An 18,226-nucleotide genomic window follows, 5' to 3' on the forward strand; every position below is an offset into this window, starting at 1 on the left:
GTCATGAAGTGTGAGGTTTGCATTTTTTAGCAAACCGGCTAAATATAACAAACCAATCAATGCATGCACTTCAGCTTTGTCAGTTGGTGATAGGTAACGCTGATCAGATTTGAAACGAGTTTTTTGTCTGTCGATTTCTTCATTCGTGTACTTAACAATTTTCTCCACACTAGAATCGGGAAAAAACAATAGCCAAATACCCTTTTCGTTTGTTTTTTTCCCGAGCTGCATCTTTGGGTCCTGGAAGATGAATCACAATGTTTCTCTGAAGAGTCCCGGTTGTTTTAGCATGAAAAGGCTTAGTGAACCATTTACTTCCATTCTTACCGTAAATGAATTTCCGATTAGAAGACACCTCCTCTAACTCGTCAGCTGAATTAGCTTCAAATTCATCATCGACTTCATCAACATCCGCCTCTACGTCATCACCGTCTTCATCTTCATTTACTAGTTCTTCTATTTCAGACATTTCCTCACTACTCCACTCCCCTTCCGCCTCCAACATACGAGCAGCTTCTTCTCCCGTTAACCAGCCTTTATACCGTGCCAGCGGCGGCTCAAGGGATAGAGCCGCCGTGCCATGGCACTACCCTCAGAAGAAACGCATACCTCGCCAAGTATTGTTAAATGAATACATTGATAGTTTACAGAAAAGGAGATTCGAATCTTGCAATCGGTCAAGCTGACGTGACGACCGCCCCAACCTCCTCACTGCATCGCCAGCTGTTTCGTTCGTACCCTCGCGAGGAAACAGTCCGTGCCGCCCAAGAGCTGGCCTAACCAAGTTGACACACGTGCAGAGGGTTGAAGAAGTCTCCGCGAGGAACATTTCCAGCATGAGCCGAGAACAAAGTGGCAGGGGGCGGGGTTAGCACATAAGAAACCGTGCCCGTCTTGGCCTGGCATGGCGGCGGAACTTTCGCAGTGTTGAGACAGTTGCCACCTTCAGAGAAATGTCGCTAAATACGACTGATTTGTAAGACGGGAAGTAATTTCTGCCTACTTTTTGGAGAAACGAACCTAGTATTTTTCCAAAGTTAAATGAACATTTTTGATAATAGATAGATGCACCAAGAGGGCCATCCAGACTTTTTAAGAATATAAAAGTAAAAAATCCTTTGGCATTTCGACAATTTCTTTCATAACATAGATATTTTCGACATCCAGTTAGAATACGTGTACATGGGGGAGGAGAAGGTGATAGGATATGTTTTTCCTTTCCTCTTGTAATTGTTATATTTTTAGGGAAGTGTCCTGTAGTGTATAAAGATAGCTTAGTGAGTGAAGATGAATCGGATTAGTACATTATTACTTAAACACACGTTGTTTTCCACTTTACCAAACGAGGATAAACATCTTGGCCAGTGGCGTAACCTCAAGGAGGGGGCGGGAGGGGGGGACATTGGGGAGGTTTTTTTTTTCGATTTCTTGATCACGTTGGCACTACCCATCATAGTTGCCGCCGGCCGCCACTGTACCGTGCCATTGTTTGACAATTTTACCAATAAAACAGTTCACTTCAAACAGTTCACCATAGACGAATACTGTACACAAATCACAACGTGGGGGTCATATGTGACCCAAGAGACTATAACTCTGAATATAAAAAGCGGGACAAAAATTTACAACCACTCGTTTCGAGAACGTATCAAGCAGTGGATGTACTAGAAGCACCAGCTTCCTTGATCATAGAGGCGCATGCGCAGAATCGTTTTAGTAGTCATGACCCCACGTTGTGGTTCTAGGGTTAAGTGGTCGACTTTCGAACTCACCACCGAAGTTCCTTTCATCAATTTCCTCATCCTCATTGACACGATTAGCCTAAAGTGGCAGAAAACCGAGGTAAAATAGCAAAAATACAAATACAAATTAGTTTAAAAAGTGCTTGTTATCTCCGTGTGGTATACAGTTTAACATTTCCGAAAGACATCAGGATTATCAAGATTGTGGTTGTTTGTCTGTATTATACCAAGAGTCTCGCAACAAAAAGGATCCTCCTAAAATATTCTTCAATCATGACCCCCTTCCCCCCCCCCCCGGAAACTTCTGGAATGAAATGTTGAATTAATGAAAGTTAAGGGACCAAAATCAGTAACTCATTTTCAAGAAAATATTCAAAGCTCTAAAAATATACAGCAGGGAAACAATTCTGAGACGATCAAGCTAGAATTTTCAAAAGTATGAATTCCTGCGTAACAGACTGAAAATTGCCTTTTGATTGTCTCAAAATTTCTTTTGCGACCTTCAAATTCCCTGTTAGATAAGGTTTTAACCCGGCTTGACACAACATAAACTTTATGACTAAAATTTCTATCAACTTTGAAAGTTGTGTTTCTTTGTACAAGGAATCTAAAAGTTAATAACAGAATAAAATAACTATGCATTTCAGTACACTAACTGCATGATACGTAAAAAAAAAAAAAAAAAGACTGAAAACCGGTTGCGCTGGATATTCATTCATCTGTTGGATCGAGTAGGAAAGTGTCCTCAAGGATATAATACAGTAAACCCTCGTTAACACAAACTTCGGTTAGGTTGTTGGTCCCGGCAGGGATTGTATTATATCTTATAGAAAGTTTTATCGGTTAACACGAATTTCGGTTACCACGAATTACGAACTGTTTTTTTAGTCCGTTGCGTCATTAGATCTCATTTAACACGAACTTTCAAAGTTTTTCATAATTTTTTTCTGTTGTTCCTCTGTCGTTCCTCTGCTAGGTATGTAAGAAATCGCTCAACAATCTCTATCATCTTGTTAACAATAAACTTATACAGTATTGTAACCAACATATTCAGATCAACAATGTGTTCAAATGTGTTTTTCTATTCTTTAAAACATAGCCAGTACGAGTAACATCAAGATTAGAAGTTGGGTGCAATTGCTCGACAACCGCGATCATCGCGTCAACAATGAGCTTATACGTATTTAAACAACAAATTCAGTTTTGTGTTCAGATGTGCTTTTCTATTCTATTGGACACTTTAGAACGTTTTCACTGCAACATCCGAATTGACCGCTAGTTTTACGGAAGCTATGAGTACAGTTGGCTGTGAAGTTATCAAGCATTTGCGTTCCCGTCTGCAAGCGCAATATACAGGAATTTTTCACAGAAAATGATCTGTGTTTTTTTTTTAAAGTTAATTACTGTAGTACTGTAGTAGTGTTTTATATGATGACATACATAATACGTATTGTAAATGGTTAATGTGTAGAAAGAACTGTATCGCAACAATAAAATTGAGTCGCCGGTTAGCACGATATTTTTTAACACGAACTCTTCATTTTTCGGTCCCTTGATATTCGTGTTAACGAGGGTTTACTGTAACAGCAATATTATTATTAATAATAATAATAGTTTATTTTTATGAGATTAGACTCATATGATTATGAGAAAAACAGCAATAATATTATTATTATTAATAATAATAGTTATTTTATGAGATTTTAATTACCTTTGTATAATAATATTCATTGCTATTTTTATTATTCAAATTTAACAATGGCCTGATCGCTCCTAAAAATTTCTGGCGAACCCCCCTGAATTTTTTATTCTGTCTACGGCCATGTCTTCAATGAATAATGCATTCTCGCGTGCGTCCATGTTTAATTATTTTCTCCTTCCACTTTATCAAGCATTACAATGTAAGAAGGTAAACGAAATCATAGGTTACATGTTTCCCACGGTGCAAAGTAGCAAATGCAAGGCGATAAAAAAATCATTGAACTTTTCGATCTGTCTTCGAATATATATTAGCTACTTACTGGTCTTTCACAGAGACTTGTTAGGAGTTAATGATAACGGGAGACAGTGAGTCACAAAGCAACACTTATGCAAGGTCAATCCTCTGTGTGGTGAGTAATAATTGTTATTTCAGCAATGAACCTCGTTGCGGAAGTTCTGAGTGCAAATCTCCGCTATGGATGATATTCAGTGAACAACTTCCTCCACAACTCATTGCGAGATATCATGCTCCGCCGCCATATTTCGGAAAAACAGATCTTCTGCGTTGAAAACAAAAACATTGTGCGCATGATTTTTGCCGAAATGATTTAATTGAGGAGTGTGTACAAATAAAACATTGCACATTTCTCGCTGTAAGGAGGCTTCTCATACGCTTTCCTTAACACGTGCAAATCTGTTTGCCCGACTTCATGCTGTTTCTTCCCAAAGTGCACTGCATCATGACGTCAAGTGAATAAGATCCATTTAATTTTTATTAATCGTAGTACCTTGCCGGAATGAGAACATTCATAATACTCCATCTGTCCCATAATTATTGTCCGGTCCGGTACACCTTTGTTTGTTGACTCATAATAATTGCCCGATATTCAAACTGTGACACTGGTGTATACAGAAGAAGAACATGAAACATGGGAATGAGTCATACAACTTTATTACTCAAGGATCGGTACAAATTGTGCTTTCCATCTGCCTCTTCGTCTGCCAGTCCTGTACTACCATTTTGGCATACCGGACTATAATTATGGGACAGAGGGAGTAGTTGAATAGGTCACATGAACAACGCTGTAACTAACAAAACCCAAATGTCTCAAAAATAGCACGATAATCACTCATAAAAGGTGAAGTGTTCCCCTGTGCATAGCACCACGCCATGAAGGCGTATAGGGGGTGTGGGGGTAACGCCCCACACTTTCTTGATCCGGTCGTGAGTGGGGTGATGTGATCAGCATCACGCCCCTGACCGCCTTTACCCCCCAGGGTTTCCCCCAGGTACCCATGTTATTCGACGCTGGGTAGGCGCCGGGGCCGCTTCCACTCATACCTTCTGTTTATTCTTATACGTTGTTACTCCAAACAGATGTCTCACGGTGCAGAAAAAGGCTTCCATTCTCACTAACAGTACGGGCCTCCCCGTTGGCGTAGTGGCAGCGTCGTCGCCTTGTAATCGGGTTCGATACTCAGTGGAGGCGCATAGTGGTTCGGATATCACTTTAAAGTCTAGGTCTCGTTCCGATCAGCCTTTATGCGCATAAAGCAGACTTGATATCACTACCACATTCTGGATGCTAAGAAAAACGCTTTATATATGTTCATCTTCATCACCAAGAACATTTGGTTACAATGCTGTTCGTGTGGCCGATTAGGTTAATTTATAGAAACGTGTCCATCATAGCACATCGTGACTTTCTTTTTCAGGTTTCGAGAACGACATGATTGCTGGAACATACGTAAACAATTATCTTGGAATACTTTGTTTTCTACTTACACTTGTGAACAAGAACCGCGCTAACTTTCCAGATGTTGCTATCAACGAAATAGAAAGACATAGATTACTTGAAAAACTTCTCCAGGATATTGTTATAAGGATGGGCCGCCTCAGGTTAGTTACAAAATTTTACAATATTTTATGACTTAAAAAAATCCAGTGTGTGATTAACTAGAAGAGCGATGCAAGGGACTTATCTCCGTGCCAGTATTTGGGGTGCCATAAGTCCCTAATAAATTATTGTCAACTCTCTCCAAGCTTATCTGTTCAAAATATTCGGACACAATGAATCTATAACCTTTCCGAAATTATACATAGACATTTACATTCTGATATTTTGAAAATTTAAAAATATTAAAAAATGTTCACTATTTCTTTCAGAAATTTCGAACCTTACACAAAACAACTAGCTAGAAGAAACGTTTCTAAAAGTTGAGAAAGATTAAGAAATTAAACATGACAATGAATTATATCTTTCTAATATTTTCAACCAAAACCTCATTAGGTCTTGACAAAAAACAAAACAAAAAAAAACAAAAAAAAAATGCGTCCCAGCACAATGTATTCAGACTGAGTCTTTGGTCAGTATGCTATAGTTGTTTATGGAATGATCTAATTCGAGAATTGTTTTCATTCAGAGATAATTGCAGATAAAATTCTACTTAATCATTGTTTCTCTGCAGGTGCCTGTGTGTAATAACTGATTCTATTTATACAACTCTCCTGCACGCCGAATTCTTTGATACTCTTGGCCAAACTCCATTCTTCAAAGTGTCTGTGAAAGATTATGAAGACTTGGGAACTCCCCATTACAAAACTCTGAAAGCTATTCGCCAGGTGCGGAAGGATGGGTGCAATGGATATATCATCCTCATTGCTAACGGATTTCAGCTCTCCAGGTTTCTTAAGTTTGGTGACAGGTAAGTGCAATATTTCTATAGAATAATTTCATCTTCCCAAACACATTGGACATTTTTTAATACTGTTGTTGTTGATTTGGTTTGCGTTACTTCGCTTTTCTGCCACTTTTGGCTAATTGCAAAGATGAGGATAAAATTGATGAAGGAACTCTCACAAAGAACAGGCTGGGATTCGAACCCGGGACCTCTTGTAATGACCTTGAAGTTTAATGTTTCATTTTCTTGGCGGTAACGCGTCTGACTACCATGCTCAAGGTCCCGGGTTCGATCCCCGGCCGGTTCAAATCCGGAAACTTTTCTAACGGTGGAAGCGGCCCCGGCGCCCACCCAGCGTCGAATAACATGGGTACCTGGGGGAAACCCTGGGGGGTAAAGGCGGTTAGGGGCGTGATGCTGATCACATCACCCCCACTCACGACCGGATCAAGAAAGTGTGGGGCGTTACCCCCACACCCCCTATACGCCTTCATGGCGTGGTGCTATGCACAGGGGAACACTTTTCTTTTTTTTATTGAGATTCAATATCTATTTGCTATTTCATTAAATGGTAATTGTGTCAGAGACAAGCATTTTAAGAAGGAAGAACAATCAATCACTTATTCTATTTCGGATTTAGTTCTCAAATTGTGTCAACTTGTAAAGATTCGTGTGCATTGTTCTTAGTTTGTTACAAAAGATGAAGAATGTGCACTTAATAAATATCAACCAGACTACAGTATAAACAAATAACACGTAACAGGTTTTTTGTTTCAGCCAATGGGATTAAAGTATGGATGAAACCAAGGTAACCCCAATATGCAGATTGCATCCCGGAACTCTTGTATTCAAATTTCCTGTAATGGGAATTTGACTGAGTAATTGATTCAGTAATAGATACTATAAGTTAAATATGTCATAATTTATTGATTATTTTTGTGGCAAAAGATTCGTAAAGAGACGAAAGTATTGTTGTGTAGGACAATATCTAGCATATCGCCATTCAGTAGTAATTGTCAAGAGCATTCCAATTAAGGGACTGAGCATTTAAGTTGGAGGGGAGGACAATATCCAGCTTTGGCATATAAATATTTAGTAGCAATTGTCCAGGGTATTCCAGTAAGAGGGGACTGAGCATGAAAATTGTGGGGGGGAGGGCAATATCCACTTCTTATAGATTTATTGTCGAGGGTATTCCAAGGGGAATGAGCATTAAAGTTAGGGGGGATACTAATCTTTAGGATATAAATATTTTTCCGTCAGTGTTTTCAAGCTGAAAATACATCTTTACTAACCCAATGAAATCAGGTCCTAGTAATTTTTTTAACTGAGTCTTACTGAAATGAAAATATGAAGAAATGCAGTTATTAGTATAATCAACATAAATTATCTGGGTTAACTGTCTAGTGAATCACTCTTTCTTCGGCAGGGTATAAATTTAGGAACGAACCATTAGCGCCCTCCCCCCCTTTCTTTAGTCCATCAGTTTCTTATTCAGTTTTATCTTTGAATAAATTATCGATTTTTACTTTGAAAATTGCCTTTAGCCGAAGAAATCCGTAAAATGTCTTATTTATGCTTTTGTTTGGAATAGGCTATCTCTATTAATAAAAAAAACATAGGTCCTGGGTTCGAATTCCGGCCTGGGCACGTGCGTTCTTTGTGTTCTCTTAACAATTTCATCATATCATCACTCATTCTCATCTTCGCGATTAGCCAAAAATGACAGAAAACCAAATCAATCATTTGCGTGACCTCTGACATAAAACTCTAATATTTGGAATTTGAAAATTGTGAAGCCATTTCAACGATTTAATTATTTGGTTTTAAATGGTAGAAAATGAAAACATAAAGTGGTTCCTGCATTTGCATTATAATTTATTTTTTTTCGATTTAACGCATTCTGTTCAAATAACTATAATGAAGTTTATTTCCGTTATCTGTACCTTGAAATGTCTAACTTTGTTAATTTTTAGGTATCGGCTTCTGGACACCAGAGCGAACTTCGTGTTACTCTACGACCGTCGACTGTTTCGTCATCAGTTGAACTATCTATGGAAAAAGATGGTGAACGTCGTTTTCGTACGCGGAAACAAGGCTCGTATAAGGCGCGGAAAACCTGTGACTACTTGGTTCGAGCTCCTGACGGTCCCTTTTCCATCGCCAATCGAAGACGTCCTCACCGCCAGACCCCTGACCATCTGGAAGAACGGAAGGTTCAAGAAGCAGAAGCAGCTGTTCGTGGATAAGACTTCGGACCTTCGAGGTCAGGCGCTGAAGGTCGTGACCTTCGAGCATATCCCCTCGGCAGTGAGGCTTGGGACAAATTCTCTTGGGGGTAGAAGTCGTTACCTTGGGGACGATGACGAGGGAACCAATTTCGGAGGCCTGGAGATAGAAGTTCTGGATACCCTGGCCGAGGCCATGAACTTTGAAAAGGTGATTTACGAAGCAGGCCATGATCTGAAATGGGGGAAGAAGTTGGTGAATGGATCTTATGATGGAATGCTTGGTGAGGTTAGTATTTCTAGATCTGATGCAGTTTTTGTAAAGTTGCTTTGTTAGGTACAGTTACTTTGCTCAAGAAGTAAGTTAGTTACCATTGCAACTCTACAGTTAAGCTGCGAAATAAATAGGGGCCATTGAGGATTTCCTTCCTCTTAACAGGAAAAGTGAACATGCAGTGATTGGACATACGATAAAAGATAGATTAGGTTTATATATCGAAAAACACTAAGTTGCTGACCAAGGCAGTTTATTAAGATGTAAAAACACTTAACATGTAACGTTTCAACGACGCGCTGGGACTGAGTCTTCACAACGAGAGAACGTGTTTTCTTCCTATCCAATTCAAAGCTATTTTCCTTCGGAAGGGGTAGCTTTAATTATTGCGACAGCAGTTATGAAACAAAATTATGATGCGTATCGTACATCACTGTAAAGATGAGATTTCGGAGAATACGACTATATATCACACATACCTTACAGAGGATAAGGTAAAGAATAACCGGAGTAAGAAAATCATGCATTTTCAAAGCATTCCACTTTGAAGTACAGCCGAAGCCGACCCGAAGTTCAGCCGATCTGAAATCGGCCACGCTGCCGCTATGGATAGTGGGAAACCGTGAGAGACCAGCAGCCTCAGGCGATTGAACCGACGATGCCCATTGGCTGAGATTTCTTTTGGAGCATTCGCTTTACTCGATTTCCTACTCCATTTATTCTTTACATTCTCATCTGTAAGGTATATGTTATATATAGACGTATTCTCCTAAATCTTATCTCTACATTGATGTACGATGCACATAACAATTTTGTTTCTTAACTGCTGTCACAATAATTAAAGCTACCCCTTCCGAACGAAAATAGCATTGAATTGGATACGAAGAAAACACGTTCTCTCGTTGCGAAGACTCAGTCCCAGCGCGTCGTCTGCTGTGACGTCACACTATTGGACTCCATTGTGAGACTTGCAGCTGCCTAAGCATGGGAAATTTCTGCGCATGCGCACCTGCGTTCCGACAGGGTTGCCATCTTATATTGGTAGATACAATATGCGCCACCCTATATATTTGAGACTAAATAAATATATAATTGATTTTCTTCTATTAAATACTCGTCGAACCCTTCATAGTAAGGTCCGCACCCCATCAGCATCTCTAACTTCAGAGACCGAGAGAATCAACTGGCGCTCTTCCTGTGCTCGTAGCATGAAGTGTTCATTTCTCTCTGCAGCTAGCAGGATAATGTTAAAACGGGAATTATTTTTTTCACATTAATCTGCCAGTTGTAAGCGCGTAAATTCAAAACGGCCCGAATTCCCCCGTGATCCGATTTCCGCCGATCTACCCTATTTATGAGACATGTGAGATTGTGTCGAAACGTTGAGAATAAGAATTTGTATAGTTTTAAATAGTGCTAACTAGCTGATTACCCGCCCGGCCAGGAGTTGCTGATCTCCAACCGGGCGCCTCCCCAGGTGGCCGATAGGGGAATGCTATATAGATATATATAGTACTGGCATAGCCAGGGCGGACCAAAATCAGCACTGTTGCCTTGCAGGAGCCAGGGGACTGGCAAAGGCTAGGGGAAGAACACCCCAACAGAAAATTACCTGGTCCTCCAGGTTGGGGGTTGGGCGCAGGGCTAACAACCCGGCCCCATAAAACAAAAAATGGTTCAGAAACCAAACACTATGCCTCGGAAAGGAAGATATCAAGGAAATGAACCTGGCAAACTTTTAAAGGACTACGAGATAAGGATTGGAACATGGAATACCCAAACTATGCTACAAGCAGGAAAGATGATGGAAATGGCACAAGAATTGATGAAATATAAGATAGATGTAATGGCATTACAAGAGATAAGATGGCAGGGAAGTGGAATTATAAGAAGACCAGAGTTTACCATGATATATAGTGGAACCAGAGAAAGAACTTGGTTATTTGGAACTGATTTTATGATTCAGAAAGAAACCAGCAAGAAAATATTGGAGATAGAAACAATAAATGAGAGAATCTGTAGATTGAGATTAAAAGGAAAGTTTAGAAATCTAACGTTGCTGTCAATACATGCACCAACTGAAGAAAAAGAAGATAGAGAAAAAGAGACATTTTATGAATTATTAGAAAGTACATATGAGAAAATATCCAAAAATGACCAGATATTAATTATTGGTGATTTTAATGCTAAAATTGGGAAGGAGGAAGCCACATATAAGGCTAGCGGAGAACATACTCTCCACAGCATAAGTAATGAAAACGGAGCATATCTAATACAATTTGCTTTAAGAAACAATTTGATAATAAGTAGTACCACTTTCCCACATAAAAACATTCATTTAGGAACTTGGAAGATTCCAGGAACCCAAGAAGTAAACCAAATTGACCATGTTCTCACCAATAAAAGATATAGGTCATCGGTAATGGATGTCAGGAGCCTGAGAGGACCTAACATCTATTCGGATCACTACATGGTGCGAGCAAAAATAAGATTAAAAATTGTTAAAGTGGACAGAAGAAAACAAAGAATGTTAGGAAAAAGATGGGACACATAGAAATTTAAAGATAGAGAGGTGTGTGAAACCTTTAGAGCCACCATTAATGAAAAAATTACTGAGCAAATAGAAGAGATAGAAGAGAGGAATAGTAATGAAGAATGGAAAAATATAAAATCAATAATACTAAAAACAGCTGAAGAGAAAATAGGAGAAAAGAAAAGAGAATATGGAAAACCATGGTTTGATGAAGAATGCGAAGAGGCCATCCAGAAGAAGAATGAAGCAAGAAATAAGAAGTTACAGAGAGAAACTAGAAGCAACTGTGCAAGGTACACAGAATCAAGAAGAGCCGCTAAAAGAATATGTACCCAAAAGAAAAGACAATATTTAAAACAAAGATTAGTGGAAGTAGAGGAACTAGAAAAAAAAATGAGAGAAGAAAATTCTATCAAGCCATGTTCAGTCTTACATAAGAATAGAAACCAGAAATTGAAGGATATAAAGATAAAAATGGAGAAATGCTGTATGAAGAAAGACAGATCAGAAAACGGTGGGCAGAAAATTTCAAAGAAAAACTGTCAAGAAGAGAAAATGGAATAGAAGCCGGAAATACAGAACGGGAAACAGAAGAAGAGGAAGAAGAAACAATAGAACCACCAACGTTAGATGAAGTAATAAAAGCAATCAGGAGATTGAAAAATAATAAAGCACCAGGAAGTGATAATATGGTAGCCGAAATGATTAAACATGGAGGCACACAACTATACCAGAAAATACATGAGCTGATTAGTAAAATATGGAGAAAGGAGGAACTACCGGACGAATGGAGACAAGGAATTATATGTGCCATTTATAAGAAAGGAGACAAATACAATTGCAGCAACTATAGAGGAATAACATTGTTAAATGTTGGATATAAAATATTCTCGAGCATATTAAACAAAAGGATACAGGAAATAATTGAACCCATCCTTGGAGAGTATCAAGCAGGATTCCGGGAAAATAAGAGCACCATAGACCAAATATTCGTAATTAGACAAATATTAGAGAAACATTATGAACATGGGAGCGAACTACATATGCTATTTGTAGATTTTAAACAGGCCTTTGATAGTGTACAAAGAGAAGAACTAATTAAAGCAATGGAAAGAATTGGTATACCCAAAAAATTAAGACAACTTGTACAGATGACACTGATGGACACCTCAGCAAGAGTAAAAGTAAAAGGACAACTTAGTGAAGAGTTTACATTTGACAAAGGTGTAAAACAAGGGGACGGATTGTCGACTACACTATTTAATACAGCATTGAATGATGCTATAAAACGGATTGACCAAAGAGGTACCATCTTTAATAGAAGCTCACAAATCTGCGCTTATGCGGATGATATAGCAATCATTGCAAGATCTATGAATAAGTTAATACAAGTATTTAACGACATGGAGAACCATACTAAGGAAATGGGCCTAGAAGTAAACATAAATAAAACAAAATATATGAAAATAGCACGAAAACCAGAAAGAAGAAAAGAAATAGAGATAGGTAATAAGAAGTTCTAGGTAGTACATGAATTCAAATACCTGGGAAATCAAATAAATGAAATAAATAACATAGGAAGATGCGTGGAAGGAAGGATTAGAGCAGGAAATAGAGCATATTATGCAAATAGAAATCTGCTGAAAAGTAAGATAATAACAAGAACAACAAAAATGAAAATATACAATACATTAATCAGGCCAGTAGTAACATATGGAGCTGAAACTTGGACGTTGACCAAAGACACAGAAAGAAGGCTAATGGTATTTGAAAGAGCAATATTAAGAAAAATATTTGGACCAACTAGAGAAGAAACAGGATGGAGAATAAAATACAACCACGAACTAGAGGAACTAATAAAACATAAAAATATAGTTCGCTTTATCAAGGCCAGGAGAATCAGCTGGATAGGACATGTATACCGCCTACCAAAAGATGTCATGCCGAGAAGAATAATAGAGAGTAAGCTATATTCAACTAAAAGGAAAGGAAGACCTAGAAGCAGATGGAAGGAAGAAGTATGCATGGACCTAAACAAGATAGGAGCAACAAGATGGATACAGAAATGCCAGGAAAGACAGAAATGGAGGGACATAGTGGAGGAGGCCATGGCCCGACAGGAGCTGTAGCGCCGGATGGTAAGGGTAAGGGTAAGCTGATTACCCGACGTTGCCCGGGTATTTATTTATCCCAATCTTGTATTAGACAGGAAAATAATGAATTCTAACTATAGTGTAAAATGTAACAAATTTTAAATGTAATCGTGAATGTCATCAATTAGCTTAGCGACTCTGAAAACTATGGATTCGACACTAATCTAGGTCATTTGTGGCATTTTATTTTTCACCCCCCTCACCCACCATGCCGATAGGGGATGAACTTGGAGTTGAACCGCGTTGGGAGTGTCACGTAAACTATGGATTCCATCCGCAACACAGCCTCAATGTTAGCAACCCGAGAAACACTATCGTTGTGCGGATTGCATAGAGTCATGGATGTCTGTTTGTGCGGAATTCAATATCGGTGGTTCTCGATTATTTTTACAAGTCACCTCGTCCCATCCTCACCCTTAGGGGTGGCAGGGGTGTCTTACCCACACATACATACATCCATTTTTATATATATAGATGTAGTCACCAGCAATAAAAATGGGACACCTAGATCCTGAAAGGCGTTATGTGTGTTGCATCGTTGGTAGAAGTTGGCACTGAAAATTTGCTTTAAATTGCCATCTATCGCCGCACAGTTAGGCAACACACATAACGTATTGCAATTAAGCCATTATGTCGGGATCTAGGTGTCCCATTTTATTTCCAGTGACTGTACATGTATATGAGCATTTCAGATTCTAAAAAGTATATATTCATATCTATTGGCAGATGATCGCAGGACGTGCAGAAGTAGCCCTGGCCAATCTATATCACATCCCTTACTACATAGAGAACTTGGACCTGAGCATCCCTTACAACACAGAATGCCTCACCTTCCTCACCCCACAGACGGTGACAGATGTGTCCTGGAAGACACTCATCCTCCCCTTCGAGACGTACATGTGGGTTGCCATCATCGTCACCCTCTTCTTCAGCGGACTCATCTTCTACCTCCTGGCTCACTTCCACCGGAAGGTTGAGGGAGAAGAACCACTAGGTCTTAATCTGTTTGGAGAACTAGATAACGGCATTCTCTACACCTACGGAATGCTACTTCTTGTGTCCCTACCGAAGATACCCACACGATGGTCCATCCGCTTCCTTACTGGTTCGTGGTGGGTGTATTGCCTTCTGGTCGTCGTCGCCTATAGAGCCAGCATGACTGCCATCCTTGCCAAACCGGCTCCGAAGATCACCATTGACACACTTGAGCAGCTGGCCATGAGTCGCCTCACTTGTGGGGGCTGGGGGGAGAACATCAAGGAATTCTTTGAGACCTCGCTGGACAAGTATGGGCAAATTATCGGCGAGAATTTTGTGGTCACGTATGACACAGAAGAGGCATTTCGACGAGTGGCGAATGGAGAATTTGCCTATTATGAGAATGTGTACTTCCTGAAGTACTCCACCGTTAAATTGGTGAGTATGTTGCCAGCATATCTTTAATAGATTCCAAGAGTTCAAACTAGATACATCCATTGCAACATGAGTCAGATTATACAACTTCATAGAATCAATGGCTGTCTCTTAGTTGGTTTCTCTTTGTTAGTATATTTACTGTCAAGGTCACAAGGATAAAAAATATATATTTTTCTTATTTTACCTTTCGTTTTCTCCACAAATACGAAATGCTACTCCTTGTTTCCAGGTCGAAGATTCCCATAGGCTGACGCTGATCACAACAATGTTAACAAAATATTGCGCACAAATTTCAAACCCTTTTCCACAACTGAAAATTTTATTTATGCACTCCAACGAGATTCTGATTCATGAACAGAACTATCCTCTGTGAGGTTGTGCATTATTTTATTTTGCACTTGTATCTGTGTTTACTGAGAACTATGTACTTTACAGCCTAGTCGTAGTGATTTGAGTTCTTGGTAGTTTTTTACTTTACCAGGCCCGTAGCAAAGATTTTGTTTCGGGGGAGCTCATCTCTTATCAGCATAGGCGTCGCCAGAAATATTTTAAGAGAGGCAGGCCGCTGATAAAACTTGATTAGTAGAAATAATACTGACAATAATAATTACCACGGTTATTATTGCCATTTTACAATAATAACTATTATAAGTTATTAAAAATCAACCAATTTTAATCCAAATTTATTGTTATTATTATTATTATATAAATGAAGAGACATTCCTACTCGATCTACCGTATGAGTGAATATCCAACACAAGTGTTGTCCATTATTTTTCTTACATTTTATACAGTTAGTGTACTGAAATTCATACTAGTTATTGTATTTTGTTACTAACTATTACACATTCCATTAAAGAAGGTTTTAAAAATTAGGGCCAAATTTTACTCATAAAGTGTGTGACCTCTCACATAGAAAACTATACATTTTGAGAGTTGCGGATCCATTTATTCTTTGGATTAAATGGTAGAATATACACTAATTTTTTTCGATCTAATGTTTAATCCTACTACGGAAGCAAAATTAATTACCACTATATTTGTAGGATTTCGGGGGGGATTCAGCCCTCGCCCTGGCTACGTGCCTGTACTTTACCCATAGTATTTGTTCTGCAAAAAATCTATTAATTCACTGACTTTAATTAGTTCCGTTTTTCCTAAGGAGCTTACGTCTACCATATTAAGCATAGATATATTCTCGTTACAGCACGTTATCCTTGAATCCTATTGCATCCTTCGAACTAGAATCCTGATGTCAATTTTGATGGGCAAAATTTGTTTTAAGTTTGCTTTGTGCATAGATAAGCTAATAGGAACAAAGTAGCATGCATATATCTGTGTACGTTTCTCGAGAGTCTAACCTGGTATCCCTTGAATACAAAATGACAGCTTTAACCACTATAATATCGAAATGCCCGCCAACTTTGATTAAGTATATGCTCCAAGCATGCTTATAACATTTAAGTGAGAGCTATTTGGTGTTAAAAACCTTCATTTTAGTGATTGTAATTTATAGTAATATTATTTCCTTTTCTTTCCTTTCCGCCCCCCGTGGCAGAGTGGTTAGCACATCGCGCTACGACGCCGGGGGTCCCGGGTTCGAATTCTGGCCTGGGCATGGATGTTTGTGAGTGTCCATTCATCAATTTCATCATATCATCACTCATCCTCATCTTCGCAAATCAGCCAAAAGTGGCACAAGAAGCGAATTAAAATAAAGCAATTCTTTCAATCAATCAAAATCTTTCTTTCTTTTTCAGGATCATGTATTGGGAAGAAATTTGCACATTATGGGAGACTGCGTCATAAACATGCCGATATCCATTGGATTACAGAAAAACTCCCCTCTGAAACCGCGAGTGGACAAATTCCTTCGTCGCGTGGTCGAAGCAGGCTTAGTGGAGAAATGGTTGAATGACGTCATGCTACCGGTCCTCACTGCAGAGGATCCATCGAAGGAAAACGTGAAGGCGTTGATAAGCCTCAAGAAACTCTACGGTGGGCTGGTGGCTATCGCAATAGGCTATTCAGCCAGCATTGTCCTTCTTCTGGGCGAAATCATTCATTGGCATTGCGTTGTCAAACGAAACCCGATTTTCGACAAGTACGCCCTCTACATGTATTACTCTCGGAGAAAGAAGTCGAAACGTTTCTTTCTTCGGCACTTTTACAAGTGATGGTCTCGGACAGTGGTGTTTCCAGAGGGGAATTTCCCAATAACGGGGAATTTTGAAGCCAGGGAAAGGGAAAATGTGCGAAAAACAGGAACATACAATTATTTATTTATTTATTTATTTATTTCCCTTCAACAGAGACAAGTCTCCAATTACAGAAAGGTAATATCAAAATATTACATTTTCATTTACAACTTGTATGTACGCACGTACACATTCTCCCTCCTTCCTCCTTTACACACACACACTTATTCACAAACATAGATAGTTAATACATAATATATATATATATACAGAGATCTTGGTGACAGAACAGGTTTACTGCTTAACTGTGACAACAAATGTTCAGATATTTACACATTTCATCTGAATTACACAAAACAAGTATCACAAACACTGGTATAAAATATCATTACAACAAACTTCAATATGACAAATCCAATTATCATAATAAATACATATTAAGAGAGATAACCCTTTAACATATTCATAAATTTGGTTCGTGTCATGCCGAAATCCAAGTTCACCAAATGATTTGAGATCTTGTTATATTGAAGTGTCATTTTTTGTAGTGGGGAACCTTTATACATTTCTGTTCTTGGGATTTTGTATGAGAGTAAACGTCTATTACGTAAATGACCCTGTCTCACATTAAACCAGATTCTCTCTAGTAAAGAACTACTATCAATATGTCCATTTATTATTTTATACAGAAACATTTGTTGAGAAATTTCACGTCTATTTGACAGGCTTACAAAATAAATTCATTTAATAAATCATTGTATGATATTTTAAGAATTATTGGCGATATTCGATACTTCTTATAATATAAAAATCTGAGAAATTTCTTCTGTATACGTTCAATTATATTTTTCTGGGAGTCACAGTTTGGCGCCCATACGGAACAAGCATATTCTAATTTGCTTCTAACTAAACATTTTTAGAGCATACACAAAGAGCATATATCATTTAAACTTACCATTTCTTATTAGAAATCCAAGATTCCTGTAGGCATTCTGGGTATAGTCTGGGCATTATAGTCTGTACAGTTTGTTGTAGATTTTAATTTTCTACCATGTGTTATGAAGATACACATACAAAAAATCAAAACTACGAAATGCATAATCTTGGTTAGGGTTGCCAAATATCCTTTATTGTGCAATTTCGTTTTGTTCCTGTGAAAAATTATATATTATTTCAATGTAATATGTAATGTGAATTTAAATGTATGAAATATATCATCTGTGTGTTAGTGTAATTGGTTTTATGTACCCGTTCAGTGTGCCCTGTGTTCTGTGTGCAAAAAGAGAAATATGGCAACCC

The 18,226-nt window shown here is 38.5% G+C and overlaps 1 protein-coding gene across 1 annotated transcript; it reads left to right on the forward strand.

The window, feature by feature from the left end:
- Positions 1-3,793: 3,793 nt before the first annotated feature.
- On the forward strand, positions 3,794-16,906 carry LOC145990556 (glutamate receptor ionotropic, delta-1-like). Its single transcript, XM_083126248.1, has 6 exons — positions 3,794-3,809; positions 5,160-5,343; positions 5,913-6,149; positions 8,102-8,642; positions 14,040-14,729; positions 16,490-16,906. Exons 1-6 carry the CDS (start codon positions 3,794-3,796, stop codon positions 16,904-16,906), a joined length of 2,085 nt encoding a protein of 694 aa, XP_082982374.1.
- Positions 16,907-18,226: the final 1,320 nt, after the last annotated feature.

Source organism: Lepisma saccharinum, chromosome 7 (assembly GCF_977018435.1).
Source record: "Lepisma saccharinum chromosome 7, izLepSacc3.1, whole genome shotgun sequence".
Classification (NCBI taxonomy): Eukaryota; Metazoa; Arthropoda; class Insecta; order Zygentoma; family Lepismatidae; genus Lepisma; species Lepisma saccharinum.